This window comes from Micromys minutus (genome assembly GCF_963924665.1).
Source record: "Micromys minutus genome assembly, chromosome: 4".
Lineage (NCBI taxonomy): Eukaryota > Metazoa > Chordata > Mammalia > Rodentia > Muridae > Micromys > Micromys minutus.
The window spans coordinates 28,540,763-28,556,699 of record NC_137973.1 but is presented as its reverse complement, the minus strand read 5'-3'; the positions used below and the strand labels follow the sequence as shown (position 1 = coordinate 28,556,699).

Below are 15,937 nucleotides of genomic sequence, written 5' to 3'. Positions count from 1 at the left end.
TGTTGAGAGTCTGAAAGGGTGAGATATTGGTGTAATAAAGCCTTCAGATGAACTCACTCTGGAAGGGCAGCTCCCCTAGGGAGATGCCCTTGAGTATTAGGGTGGCCAGGGTAGGAGCCTCACACAGGGTCAAGAAGGGGTATAACAGAAGCAAAAATTGTGAGGTGAAAATGAAAGAAAGATCTAGTCTGTAGAGAAACTGAATTCAGGTGAAGGAGTGAAACCTTACATTTGACTGTGTGAAATTGTTGTGTTCACCATGTGCCCAACATGGTGAATAAAGAATGGTTTGTGCTCATGTTAAAAAAAAATAAAAGCCCCCGGGATCCACACCCATCTTCCATATTATGCATAAACTTAGATAAGAGCAAGGTAAACCAGATGTCTCATTTTGGCACCGGGATTGTACAACATTCTGCAAATATATCTTCAGTAAGGCACCTGTTAAAACACACACATTGCTTCTGAGGAGCATGACTTACATAACACCTCTACCCTATTAGTTTTATCAAAGCGATTTGTCACTTACCCAGAACAATATACAACATGACAGAGTGGGCCTTTTGATCACATAGTCACTTTGAATGACGATAGCCTTTGTGGAGGAAACCGATTCTAGGACAGGAAGGGTAGAGGGGACTGAGAGAGAGGAGACCGAATCTGGGATTACCCCAAAGAATTATGTTTGTTTCTGTGGCTGCTCTGTATGGCAGGCTTGGGACTCTGTGGTACTCTGGCTCCCTCTTCAGGCAAAGTTCTGAAATGCACAACCTTGCATCGAACACTGTATATTTGAAGACCTTGTAAGGAAAATCCAATGTATCTCGGAGACAGCAGATGTAGGCAGTGGCTATCACTGCTGCTGTTGAACAAGAATATAAATCATGCTCAGAGATGCCCATGATAACAACTGAATAGTATCAGAGTTGGTGTTGACCTCTGTGTTTGCTACTCTGAGACACAGGAAAATCAAAGAACAAGGACCAATTCTTACATTTTTCCACCTCACCAGACTAGCTGAGTGCAATAGACATGAGGCTAAGCCCCTATCCTTGGAACACCTCCCTAGAGCTTGGCAAACACTCACCTTATTGTACAGGATGAGTCTAATTAAAGGAGATGTGAGGGGATTGGTCCTTCTGTCCTGCATTGTTTCCATGGCGTCTGCTTGGCTTGCTCTCTAACCTCATTCATGTTCTTGGAGACCATCTCAAAAACTGTCTTTATGGGGACTCCTCCCCTTCCTGCTGCCTCGCCTTTGAGCAATCACCTCTTGTTTTATTTCTCATTTGACAGGTGAAAAAAAAAAAAACTAAATTTTGGAGGTTTAAGGGCATTTATCCTTCCACCCACCCACCCACCCACCCACCCACCCACCCATCCATCCATCCATCCATCCATCCATCCATCCATCTACCCATCCATCACTCCATCCATAAAATCAAGAAGTTATTAGCCTTTTCATACATATGCCCTTTCAATTTACTGTTGTTGACAGTAAATAAAGCTTGGATGCGGTCAGTGAACAATAAACTAAATAAATAAATTGCACAAAATCTAAGGTAGATGTGACTGTAAAAGAAGAGCCACATAAAAAGGGTTAGGAGTATGAGGGGGTTAAATCATACTTTTATCGGACTAGAGCTTTATTAAAAACCACAATGAGGTAAGAGAGTAGGACTCAAGCAGATAACTTGGTAAGAAGATTCCAGGCCTGTAAGTGCCTGTGCTTACTTATTGGTCAAGGTCCACTAATATGACTGCTAGGAATTAAACCAGGTCGGTTGGAAGTGACACAGCACATATGTGGCTGTGACAATTTTGTTGAGAGCAATCAGACATTATCAAAAGCAGAATATAATGGCAATTTCTAGGATCAGTACAGGTGTAGTTGCCAGGAACCAATGATGTTCGCAAGGATGCACAGATTAATGTCTAAAACCAATCGCCCTGTCAAGCTTTCATGCTTCCTTGACTATGAAGGGAACCAGAACATTTAATGTATTAGCTCAGTGACCATGGGAAAGCAGCACACTATTGCTGGGTCTCAATTTTTCAACTTGCAAATGGACTTACAACTCTATACAAGGGGAGCTGATAGGTGAGCATGTGTAGGTGCCTTGTGAGGCCCAGCATGCAATACATACTCCAGATGTGGTAGTGTACATCTGTTGTCCTTCTCTCTCTGATCTCCAGCAACAATAGCCTGCCTGACGGACTATGTATGAATTAGGCTCACTGGCACATTTGTCCTGGCTTTATCCATGACCTGTGCAGGAAACCATAGAATTGGCTTTTGCTGCCTTGAGAGACATGTGTCATAGGTTTTTCATGTTATAGTCCATGTGTCCTGGGACACAATATGCTTTCCAGTCCCTGAGAGGCCAATGCACTTCCTCAGGCATAAAGCATTCAGTCCACTTTGTGTTTCTCTGTGTGTTCCCTTATTAGTTGAGGAAGCATGAAAACTTGACAGGACAATTGGCTTTAGACATTAATCTATGTACTCCTTTCTGTGGGTGATTGGGGCTAGAGCTCGGGAGATCTTTATGGAAGATCTTTGTGTTCTTTTGTGTGTGTTGGATGTGTTGGCGTGTGAACTGGAGTCTGGGTGCTGTAGACAGGTATCCATATTTAGTTCCTTCCTGGCAGGCTGCTCTCCTGGTGAAGCATGGCGCCACCTGCTGTTTGTATGTGGCATCTGCTTTTTCACACTAGGACTTGTCTTTAGGTCTATTTCAAAGAGGCACACAGAGTCCTCCCCGGTTTGTGACTCTAGCAAATCAGTTCTTGTTTGTCTTTCAAAGCACTTCATGTCTATAGTTCTTTGTAGTATCATCATTCTGTCTTCCTTCGTCTGCTTGTTAGTTTACCACCACCATGCCCCCACCTTCAGTTAAGCTATTAAGACTTCAAAACTATCTACTCTAAACCATCCCTGACAGTCCCCAAACATCTTGGTCCCTCTTGTCCCCTAGATGTCCTACTTGCACCTCTTTTGTATCTGCTGTGTCTGTCTCCCTCTAGTGGAGGATAAGGGAGTCAGCACCATTTGTCTCTGATTCCCACAATGAATCTAAGGGAATAGATGAGGTGTTAAGTGCTGCTATGAGAAAGGGCATGTGGGAGACTGCTGAAAGCACCGCACACCCAATCAGGCATGGTTTATATGGGAAGAAAATGTCCTGATCCAAGGTCACCCTTCTAAAGGATGATTTCATCTGCAAGCCTCTGCCACTAATTCTTGATGCTGGCAACTCAGTAGCACTTCTTTTAAAAGCTTCATAGATGTCAAGACTCACACAACATTCCAGATGTTGACATCTTGATTTTCACACGGGTCAACTGCATGCATTTTGAGTTTTGCTAACACAGCCTCACCTTGTTTTTTTTTTTTTTTTCCTTTTATTGAAAATAATATACCCTGGTTACAGGTACCCCTCCCTCTATCCCTCTGAGGTTCTTCCCCTTTCCCCTCTCATCTGGATCCCCTCCTTTTCTGTCTCTCATTAGAAAACAAACAGGTTCCTAAGGGATCATAATAAAACAAAATACAGTAATATGAAAAAAAAACCTAATACATTGGAACTAGACAAAACAAGCAGAAGAAAAAGAGCCCAAGAGAAGGTACATGAAACACTTGTTTCCACATTCTGGAAACTCCTAAAAAAGCCGGAGGACATAATATATATGCAAGAAACCTACAGGGTAAAAGAGAGAATAAAAATATACAAATACAATACAATAAAATAATAAATTAGTAATAGAGGATACAGAGTCTGAACTCGTGCCTGGGTGGAGCTTCCCCAGCAAGTTCTAGTCACTCTGGTGGGGGAGGTACTCTGCAGGCTACCAAAAGAGAAACCCAGACCAGCTACAAAACATTTGACCTACAATCTTTCCTGTCTTCAAGATGTACTGGGGCAATGGTGGAGAACTCATGGGAGTGGCTAACCAATGTGTGGTCTAACTTGAAGCCCACTCCACAATAGAAATTCTATGGCTGAGCCTGCTAGGATGGCCAGGAACCAAATACAAATAAAGGAAAAAAGATCAATGAAATGAATGATATTCTGCTATACTCATAGTGCAAAGAGGCTTCTTCCAGCAGCAGATGGGAGCAGGTACAGAGACCCGAAACCCCACATTATAGAGAGAGAGACACTCGAAATTGGAAGTCTCTATTGGGTCCCTCCTCTTAGAGCTCAAGGCAGCCCATGGAAGAGGGGGAGGAAAGATTGTCGGAATCAAAGCAGATGAAGGACACCAGGAGAACATGACCAACTGAGCTAACTAATCAGGGCTCTATGGGCTCACAGAAGAGACAAGCACGGGGCCTGCAAGGGTCTGCACCACCTCCTCTGTGCATAGGTTGTGGCTGTTACTTCGGTGTTTCTGTGGGACTCCTAACAGCGGAGCAGGTGTGTTTCTGGGTCTTTTGCCTGCTTCTGGGACTCTTGCTTTTATTAGGTCATCCATCCCTCTTCTATATGAGATGTCTTCTTTGTCTTATTGTATGCTGTTTGTTGTCTTTAGTTGTTGTCTCTTGGAGGTCTGCTCCTTTCTGAAGAGAAATGAAAGAGGAATAAATAAAACAAGGAAGTATGGGTGGACCTGAAAGAAGTTAAAGGGGAAACTGTGGTCAGAATGTATTATATGAGAGAAGAACCTATTTTCAATATACAAATAAATGTTAAGACAAAAAAATTTAAAAACAGAATGGAAAATCCCTGATAAGACATTATGAGACAAAGAACCTCCAAAGAAGCCACTGTGTTCTTTTTCTTTTGGCCATCTATTGCTAGGCATGCACCTTACCCTTAAGAGTAGTTTGTTGTCCCTTGGAGAAAACTAAATTTCCATTTGCCAGTGGTTATTAATTGGAAATTGCTTCTGGTTTAGAGATGGGGTCATGTATCCATGTCTTAGTCAGGGTTTCTATTCCTGCACAAACATCATGACCAAGAAGCAAATTGGGGAGGAAAGGGTTTATTCAGCTTACACTTTCATATTGCTGTTCATCACCAGAGGAAGTCAGAACTAAAACTCAAGCAGGTCGGGAATCAGGAATTGATGCGGAGGCCACAGAGAGATGTCACTCACTGGCTTGCTTCCCCTGGCTTGCTCAGCCTGCTTTCTTATAGAACCCAGGTCTACCAGCCCAGGGATGACACCACACACAATGGGCTGGGCCCTCCCTCCTTGATCACTAGTTGAGAAAATGCTTTACAGCTGGATCTCATGGAGGCATTTCCACAACTGAGGCTCCTTTCTCTGTGAAAACTCCAGCTTGTGTCAGGTTGACACAAAACCAGGCAGTACAGTCCATTTCTCCTTTCAGCTCTAGGACTCAATCTGACACAGACCTGACCAAGCCCTGTGTGTTCTGCCTCAGTCTCTGTGAGTTCCTTTGTGCTTTCGTCATGTTGATTTAGAGGCTCTTGTTTTTTTTTTTTTTTTTTTTTGATGCCCTCTAACTCATCTGACTCTTACACTCCTCCCACTGTTCTTTTCTGAGCCCTGATGGGAAGGAGCATCCTGTTTTACTTAGGCTTAGTGTTCCACGATCTCATTTTCTTCATAAGGCCTGGCTATTGCTCTCTGTATTTGTTCTCATCCAGTGCAGGAGGAAGCTTCTCTAATGGTGACTGAGCAAGGCAGAATGTCATTAGGAGTCATTTTTTAAAGAACAGTAGTATTTTAGGTACTTTAGTCTCTTAGGTCCCTGAACTATCTAGTCTCAGGTTCTTGGTCATCCCAGGAAGTGTCAAGTGTGGGTTCTATCTCACGGAGTGGACCTTAATTCAAATTAGATATTTGTTGGTTACTCCTACAAGCTTAATGCAAAAATTGGACCAATATATATCGCAGGCAGGATACCATTGTAAATCAAAAGGTTTGGGCCAGGTGGTGTTTCTTCTTTGGTAGCATGCAGAGTAACTTCCTGTAGCAAAGATGCTAGCTCATAGGAGTGAAGGCTCTGTGTAGGCACCAGCTTGACTTCTTCATGTTCAATAATTTGTACAGAGGCTATCTTTTGCAACAAGATCTTGTCATTATTTGTAGAGCACAACCTATGGTCTTGGCAACAGTCTAGGTTGCTTGGAGAGGCTAACGTGTCTCCTTTGGCCAACAGCTCAATTAGATGTAACCCAATGCTTATACTGAAGCTTCATTTGGTGATAATGGATGGCCATTTGGGACTCTGTCTCCACCATTATTCAGCAATTTCATTTATATTGTCTTCAAATAGGTATATATTTTAGGGAGCTTCTACTGTATTAGATATCCAGACTACCTACCCCTCAAATGGCCTCTAATTTTAGATATACTTCTTTGTATCCCCCCAGACCCCTCTTCCCTCATCCTCTCTACTTTTATGGCCATGGTTTTTCTAAATGGCTGAGTAATACTCCATTGTATAATTATACCACATTTTATTTATCCATTCTTTTCTTGAGAAACATCTAGGTTCTTTATCATTTCTGACGGTTTTGAATAGAGGAGCAGTGAAAATGGTTGAGCATACCTATCTCTAGGGAAGGATGAAGTATTCTTTAGGTACATGACCAAAACTGTTCTAGCTGGGACTTTAGGTAGATCAATTCCCATCTTCCCGAGAAACTGCCCCACTGATTTCCATACTGACTACAACTTTGCACTCACACCAGTGGGTGAGTATTCCCCTTACTCCACATGCCTGCCAGCATAAGCTGTTATGTCACTGCGTTTTATTATCTTAGCTATTCTTACTGGTGTAAGATAATCCCAAAGTGGTTGTCGTTTGCATTTTCCTGATGATTAAGGATGTTTCTCAGCCATTTGTAGTTTATATTTCATCCTTTGAGAACTGTTACATCTATATCCCATTTTATTGGCTCATTTGTCTTTTTGATATCTACTTTTTAAAGTTCTTTATGTATCTTTGATGTTCTCCCTTTATCAGATGTGTAGTTGGTAAAAGTCATTCTTTATTCTGTAGGCTGCCATTTTGTCTGAATGGTAGAGTTCTTTGTCATACAGATGCATTTTATACTCATTGTTGACCATAGTACCTATGATAACCGTGTTCTCTGTCCATGAAGTCTTTTGTGCTATTCCCCCGTTTCTTTTTTTATCAGATACAGTGTATCTTATTTTATGTTGAGGTTTTTAATACATTTGGAGTTAAATTTTGGGCAGGATGGTAAGTATAGATATATTTGAATTCTTCTGTATGAAGACAAGCTCACCTTTTAAAATCTGGCCACATAGGCACCTTATTACATCTTAACCTGATTGTTACCTTCCTTCCTTCCTTCCTTCCTTCCTTCCTTCCTTCCTTCCTTTCTTTCTTCCTTCCTTCTTTCCTTCATTCTCTCTCTTTTTCTGTTTCTTTGTCTCTGTCTCTCTGTCTCTCTGTGTCTGTCAGTCAGTCTGTCTGTCTGTCTGTCTGTCTCTCTCTCTCTCTCTCTCTCTCTCTCTCTCTCTCTCTCTCTCTCTCTCTCTCTGTCTGTCTGTCTCTCTGTAGCTGTGAGTTTCCCATGAATACTTTGGCTTTCATAACTGGGGAAATGTTTATAAAACTGGAAAGCCAAACTAGACAGGCTGTCAAAGGCAAGCATTTAGTACCTAATCTCACTCTTTGAAAGAACACCCTCTTGTAGATAATCCAAAACTGAAAAAATTTAAAGTATTTCTTTTACTATGTGGGTTGTCTCACCATTGATTGAATGGAATATCTTTTAACCATCTTATTAATACTCATATATTCCTTTCCATTAGCAGAGTTTTTACATAGGTATACACTTATGTAATTACACTTAGGTCAGCACAGAGGGAATTTTCAGTGCCTGAAGAAGTTGCTCCATGCCCTCTTACATGCAGTGTAAAGTAGAACCACTGTCCTGAACTTTATCTCCAGAGATTTATTTTATCTCTTCTTGAATGTGTCATTTAAGTAGAAATAAATGTAGTCATAGGCTTCATGCTCTTTTAAGTCTTATTTCCTTCACTTAATATTGCACTAGTGATATGTCTATGTATGGGGGTTTGCTCTCTCTCAGCATGGAGTCATAGAAAGGTTTCTTATATAAGGTCTCACTGTGTATACTTGGCTGGCTTGGAACTTGCTAGGTAGATTAGGTTGACCATGAACTCATAGATAACCATCTGCCTCTACCTCCTGAGTGTTGGAATTAAAGGATGACACCATCACACCTGGCTAGATCTTTAATTTAATTATATTTAGAATTTCCTTCTGCAATTTTGAGATGGCATGGTGAGCAAAATGCTTGCTGTACAGTCACAAGGAACTGAGTTTGGATCCCCAGCCCCCATGTAAGAGCCTGGCATGGTTTCATGTCCTGCACCAGCAGGCCCTGCAACTCTCTGTGATACTTTTAATCTATTCTGATGGTGGAGCTTCCTTCAGAGGGTTTCATTTGAGTTACGGACCTTTATTTTCCAGCATCATTTCAGTTTTCTTTAAGTGTTCAGACTCTGTTTACCAGTCTTGGATTGATTTTCTTATTTATCCAGCACTTTGCTTCATCTATAGTTAGAATCGTTCTTTTGAATTCTTTGTCTGGAAGTTTTTTTTGGTCATTTTCTTCAGGGACCATCACTATGAGATTTGAATTTTTTGAGGAGACATGTTGGTTTTTTTTTTTTTTTTTTTTTCATGCTGATATTTTCGGTCTAGGGCTTTGTACACTTAGAGTTAATTTTTTGACTTTTTCTTTATTGTTGTTGTTGTGCTAGTCACCTTCTTTAAGCTGGATGTTGACAGTACTCAGAGTGAGTTAGGATATTGATTTCCTCTGTTTGTCTAGTGCTGAGGGCCCCAACCTCTATCAGGATATCTTTTGCTTGTTATAGAAAATCTGGTTCAGTGCTTGGCTAAGGAGCTTAGAACAATCTTTTCTTTGGTAGTGCAGATTGGTTCTGGATTTTAGGTCTAGATAGAACAAGTAGAGGATCCTTGTCAGATAGCTGGCAAGACTATGGATCTCCAGGACACAGCAGTAGGTGGAGAGTCTACTTCATGGTTAAAGGGGAGCAGGTGACAGTTTCTGGGAGCAGCCATGGGACTTGAGCATCCCAAATGGAGGAGTCAAGAGGGGAGATAGAGGTGAGGTGACCTGCCTGAGTATCCAGGCTACTTGTGGTGGCTATAAAGTCTGGGCTCAATAGAAAAAGATGTACCTAGTCCTATTGCAAATTGATAGGCCAAGGAAGGTTGATATCCATAGGATACCTCTCCTTCTTTAAGGAGAAAGGGGGGGAGGATGGAAGAAAAGGATGGGAAAGGGAGGACTGGAAGAAAAGGAGGGTAGGAAAATGTGATTAAGAGATAAAGAAAATAAATAAATTAAATTAAAGCAAAATAGACAAAAGTAGTGACATAATGGAATGGCATGTTTATAAATATATTTAGTCTAGATTAAATTTATTTTATTTTATGCTAAATACACATGCTAGACAAATAGTGGCAAAACTCAGAAAATTAGGATACTTACTTAAAACTGATAATAAAAAAGAATGACACATAGTGGAGGAAAAAGGACATCAAACTGCTCCCAAAACCTTTGACCTAAAATGTGTCCTGCATAGGAGATGTGCAGGGACAAAGATAGAGCAGAGATGAAGAGAATGGCCAACCAGTGAGTGATCTAACTTGTGACACATTCCATAGGCAAGAACCAATAACTACTTTGTTATTCTTGAATACAGAAGCCTTCCATAAGGATCCTCTGAGAGGCTCCATCCAGGAGCCAATGGAAACCAATATAGAGACCCACAGCCAAACATTAGACAGAGAAGGTGGAATCTGTGGAAGACTTGGGGGGAAGGATTAGAGGTACCAAAGAGTGTAGGGACACCACAGGAAGACCAACAGAGTCAACTAACCTGGACCCTTGAGGGTTCTCAGAGACTGAACCACCAACCAAAGAGTGAGCATGGGCTGGACCTCGGCCTCCCTCACATATGTAGCAGATGTGCAGCTTGGTCTTCATGTGGGTTTCCCAGCAGCTGAATTGGAGGCTTCCCTGAATCTGTTGCCTGCCTGTGGATACTGTTCCCCTAATTGTGCTGCCTTGTCTGGCCTCAACTATGGTGAGTTGATAATGAAGAGTGGCCGAGTGTGTGTGTGTGTGTGTGTGTGTGTGTAGGGGGGGGGTGACACCATGGTTGTGCTCCCTCTTCTCAGAGAAGAAGAGGAGTGAGGAATGGAAAAGGATCTATATAGGGGGCACTGGGAGGAGAGGAGGCACTGATATTGGAATACAAAGTGAATAAGTAATGACAAGAAAGAATGACACGTCCTTTAGGTTTGAATTGGAAAAGGATCAATTGCTCTAAGACTTCATCACTCTAAGCTCGACTTACCCCTTGACTTCAGGTTTCTACAGACACACAAAATAGCTTCCCTAACACCCCTGCATTTAAAAGCTAGTAGGTCCCAGGCTCTCTCTCCACTGGCTCTTCTGTCTTTCTTGCTCTCACAATTACTGAAGATCAAAGAAGCTAAATATGAGAATTTCTTTGCATTTCACTGTGAAATGGGATATTCTCTCTCATAATCTTCTCCAACAACTTTCTAAGATCTACTTCACAAGTACCTACTCTGGCTTGGCTTTTATACTGCCGACTAGGGATAAGGTGGTGACCAAGAAACTCTCTCTGTTCAGAGATAGTGTGGAAGGATAGAAAGTAACTAAACAGTGATTTTTAAGTAAAGTTTGATGATTCTAAAGTACTAAAGAAATATCCTATCAAGGGAAGCAGGAACAATGTGAACTGGTGATTTGACTCATGACAATAAATATTTGATGCTTGTAAGTTTTACTGAGAATGTAACTAGATATTTACAGTGTCTTTAGATATAGAATTTTAATTTAGTGTGTGTGTGTGTGTGTGTGTGTGTGTGTGTGCATGTGTGTGTGTGTGTACATGTGTGTTTGCACAATTGGGTATATAAACATGTGTGTGTTCGTGCACTTGAGTGACCTCTTCAGTCACTCTCTACACTAGTTTTTGAGACAGGGTCTGTCTCTGAATCTTGGCTCATAAATTTGGCTAGACTGGATGGCTACCCAGTTCTGGGGATCTGCCTGTCTTCACTGCCCAGTGCTGGGGTTAAAGTCACAGGTCACCAAGGCTGATTGTTTTTCACAGGTTCTGGAAATTCAAACTTATATTTGCATGGGTGTACAGCAGGCACTTTGTTCGTTGGGCTGTTTCCTCAGCTTTTCATGTAGTGGGGAATCCACCAGAGAGGACTACTCAAACACAGGCTTAAGCCAATAGAAAGTTTCTACTAGCCAGCTGACTACGTTGTGTGTTCTGGATCCCAGTGCATCCCTGGCCTTTCTTACAGTGAGCTTCTAAGCATGAAAACCATATCCTGGGTTGACATACTTCAGTTAACAAGTTGGCCAGAGGATAACTACAGAAGCCAAAAGGCAAGATTAGTACATCTAGAGACCTTTCCAGAACTATGGACTTAGGTGGAGTAGGTCTTTGTTTTAGCTTTGGCTGGTGGTACTCTCAAGGTGTTGAGTTCAGGGTGGATTCCTGAATCCCTAAATTACATCATACAGTCCGTTGTGCTAAGGGATCAACTAAGGTCTGTGGGCCTGTTACATTGTTGTCATATTTTGAGCAATGTATAATATATGAGGTAAATTACATAAAATAATTACTAATGATGTAACAATGAACCTCAGATGAACTTGAATACCAAATAGTCAGGTATCTGGAGAGAAATGTCTAGCAGACTGTTCCTTGACTGAGTAGGGGGTTCAGTAAACATTTGAAGAGTCTCAGTATAGCAAATTACCCAGCCTTGAAATTAAGTTAGTTTATACTTCTATGGCCTTACAACATGTTTAAAGTATCACTATAGACCAACTTCAGTAACAGTTTGGATGTTGCTCATAGAGTCAGTGTCCTCTTAGCACAGAAGCTCATCCTCATGGAACCAAAGAGCAATCTCTCTGTGAGCACTTTCCACCGAATCACTGCCATGAATCACATCCTTACCAACCTCCACACAGAAATCCCCACAGACCATATCAGGCATGGCGTCCCCTGGGTCAGTGGCCCCTATGGGGGCCTGAGAAGAATGTACGACATCCAGCCCTTGCCACACCAGAGCGACCAGCTCGAAGCCCTTCCTCTCAAAGCAAGGCACGATCTCGCCCACCAGCCACTGCTGCACAGTGTCAGGCTTCACTGCCAAGAACATGTGCATGTCCACACCGCTGTAGGCTGAGGGGAAGAGTTTGGCGAAGATGGTCAGCACCGGGCAGATTATGGCGGTGGATGGGTTTATGAAAGTTCTTAACTCTCAGGCCTACCTATTGTATCATCCAAGTATCACAGATGTGAACCAGACCTTGGCTATTGCTCTTGACCCTCCGAGGCATATTGACCTTCTGCAGAAACTATCACGGGAAGGAAAGAAGCAGAAGTTGAAGTAGACCAGTGTGTGTGTGTGTGTGTGTGTGTGTGTGTGTGTGTGTGTGTAATGAGATAGGAGACATTTCTGGAACCCTTTATCATATTGCTGTTTCATCACACCTGCATTTTCCCTCACAGTAGTTACCATTATCCTAAGCACTCTCTTATCTAATTCTAACAGCAATTCTGCAGCAGGACACTGTGATTATTCTCATCTCTTAAACAAGAAATCAAAATCCAGAGCAAGGTTTTTCTCTCCAGCCTATGGACCATATCCAGCCTGGATCCATCATTAAGGTTTTATTGGGACATAGTCCTGTCATTTGCAACTGTGGCTGCTATCATACTATAATGGTTTGTTAAGTCTAAACTGTTTACTACACGATCCTTTACTTAAGAAGGGTTTGCTGACCTCGAAGTTGTTCAATGGCATATTTGTAGGATAAAATCAGGCTGGGATGTAACCCTGACTGATTGATCAGATGCTGTTAGCTCCTGTAAGCACATGCTCATCTTCCGTAGGTGGAGACTGACTTCATGGGCATGCATGCTGCACAGCCACAGACATGCAAACGGAAGAACTTGCACTCTTAGGAAATTTTGGGTCATTTTATCATGGGTCCTCTTTTCCTCTCCCTCCCTTTATTTCTTTCTTGAGAGTTTTATGTGGTTCAGCCTGGCCTTTTAAACTTTATATATGTCTGAGTATGATGACATTGAACTCCTGATCCTCTTGTCTCTGCCTCCAGTTCCCATGATTACAGGTATGTCCTATCACAACCGAGTTTTGAATGCTCATTGTTTTTCAACAAAGGGTTTTGTGTTATATTATCATTTTACACTGGATCCTGAAAATTACAGAACTGGTCCTGCTTAATAAACAACCACTGTTTTGGAAGAATGGATGAGGAAAGCTATCCCTTAACTTTCTTTTTTTATTCTATCTCTAGGTCTGGAAAGTGATTATAGACAGCAAGTCCACTCACTGACCCCATTCCTTATCCTGAGCCCATCCTCCACGGGCATGGCTTCTGATGCCTCATGAATCCACATAAGCTCACCTGAGCAGAGACTGTGTTCTGATGAGGAAGGTACTCAAATCTTACCATTTCACTTACTTCTTCCTTCATCACCTTTTCAGAAATGGTTAGCATCCTAGGTCCTTAAATACACCGCCAAATTACTTCTCAACCAGCTTATAATCCCTTATAATGACAACTTTATGGTCCTCCCTTGCATGTGTGCCTTATTCTTCATAGATGTTTGTCATCATTGTTCTACTGGTCTTCACATAGTTCCTGCTTGTTCTGCTTAGTTTTATCGCCAACTGACACAACCTGAGTCAACTGGGAAGAGGAAATCTGAATTGAAGAATTGCCTCTCAGGTTGACCTGTAGTCATGCTTGTGAGAGATTATCTTGACTGATGATTAATGTGTAGGAAGGCATAGTGGGCATACCATCCCAAGGCAGGTGGTCCTGGGCTATATAAGGAAATCAGAGGCTGTCCTGTGATGGAGGCCCTGGTGGCTGTGCTATGGGGTAGTAGCAGATTATACGTAGTCAGGTTCATTTTGGACTTACAACAAAGAGCTAGAAACGTCAGTTAGGAAGGGCCAGAAAGATAATGTAGCCTAGAGTCATGTGTTCTAAAAGCCTTTTGTGCCATAGAGCAACCTGGCATCTACATATGAGGGAAGTCGAAAGGAAAACCAAGATGTTTTAAAATTCCAGATGGGTTATCATTTGGAGAGAGATTTATTAACAGTATTGAACAGATACAACTGTGGCCAGTGGGCAGAAGCTCAAAATAATAAGGAAGCATTTCTGAACATATGACCTCAGAAGACCAGGATGGTGATGCTGTCTTCGGAACAATGTTGTTTTTTTTCCCCCTGAGATATACTCTATCAGAAGACAAGAAGCCAGTGGAGCAGGGGTATCTGTACAAGGAGGAAGAGTTCTCCCAAGGTTGATGAGCCTCTGTGAGATATGCATGTAATGTGCTAAGGTCCCTTACCCTAATCTATAGTGACCTCTGGTCACTATATATAGTGATGATGAAGCTTCCATGCAAGCTGGGATTGTGGCTATGGGGACAATGCACCCTACCTACTTTCTGCCCAGCTACACTTCAGGCAAGAAGAGATTTGGTTCTAGGGCTGCTTTCCACTTTCTCTGAAACGCTGACTCTGGTATGAACTGCCACCATGTGCCCTCCTAACCTGGTTCCTGTCTATTATACCACCAAACTGAGGGAGGCAGAGAATCAGCATCAGCCCTCTGTGTTTCCACTGTCTTTGATGGGGCTGAAGGCATAGCTAAATCACCAATTCTAGCAATTCTAAAGCTCTGGCCTTTGTATTATCCTCATAGCTGGGGAAGCATGAAAGGAAGATGAGCTAAGGACCAGGGGCTTTAACTCCTGTGCAGCTGCCAGCTAGCCTCACAGCTAAATTCATGTCTGCTCCACCTGGGACTGTCAGAGCTGCTACTGTCTTTGGGTCTTTCTTTTCAGGGATGTTCTTCCCAGGTCTATGAAGCACCAATTTATTCATTCGGTATTGTCTACTACACATGAAGGTCAGGGTCTCTGTACTGCAATGGACACGTGGAAGCATATTTATACTGTCAAGCAGTTAAGTTCCTACCATCAAGACTGCACAGGAGCTGACCAGAGGGTGCCCAGATAAGCCTCCAGAGGTCGAGGAAGACTCTCATGGTTTACTTCCAAAAGTAATGTCCAAGGACACCAGGCAGATCAGAAAAGAAACCAAACTAATAAAAGTAAAGTATTAATGGATGGTATTGTGGGAGATAAAGTTAGAAGGAAATAGAAGGGATGGGAAAAGATAGCAAAGGTAGAGCTGAGAAGAGAGAAGAGGAGAGGAGGAGGAAGGAGGAAAGAGGAGGAGAGATATGAGACTAGAGCCAGGTCTGTGGGAGGAGGGGAGGAGGGGAGGAAAGGGAGGAAAGACATACTCCCTGTGGAGTCTGTGCTTGTTAACCAGCAGGGACTTCAGAAATGTTTGTTTCTGAAAAGGAGGGAAAGGTGGAGTAGGGCAAATTAGACAATAAAGAAAAAGGAAGAAAAAAGAATGAGTAAACACACAGCCAAATAAGCCCCAAGTGAGTAAGAGGAAAGAGGTAGTATGGTGAATGGGGGTAGGGTACATGCTTCTCTAACATCCATCTTCCTTTTCATCACAGGATTTTTACTAGCACCCCCTGGTGGTAGTTTGAGTTTATCTGTTTGCAAGGATTTCTTTCATGGTTTTGTGATAGGGCTAGCTAGTGTCCTGGGAAGTTATAAGTTAGTGAATTCCTTTCACCCCTCACATCTTTAGGCTGCGTTACTGACATGGAGTCTCAGTGGCCTTTAGAACAGAGCCCCTAATCAGTAGTTTGAAGTTTAGTGTCTACTTCTGGATCTTACCACTTTCTCCTCCTATGAGGGAGTAAGTATAGGGATGAAAGCTAAGCACTCTGAG

The 15,937-nt window shown here is 42.2% G+C and overlaps 1 protein-coding gene across 1 annotated transcript; it reads right to left on the bottom strand.

The window, feature by feature from the left end:
• Positions 1-11,938: 11,938 nt before the first annotated feature.
• LOC308419998 (nucleoside diphosphate kinase 3-like) lies at positions 11,939-13,601 on the bottom strand (the record flags this gene model as incomplete). Its single annotated transcript, XM_080915968.1, has 2 exons — positions 11,939-12,331; positions 13,509-13,601. The coding sequence occupies 2 exons, from the start codon at positions 13,599-13,601 to the stop codon at positions 11,939-11,941; spliced, it is 486 nt and encodes a 161-aa protein (XP_080772094.1).
• Between the last annotated feature and the right edge of the window lie 2,336 nt (positions 13,602-15,937).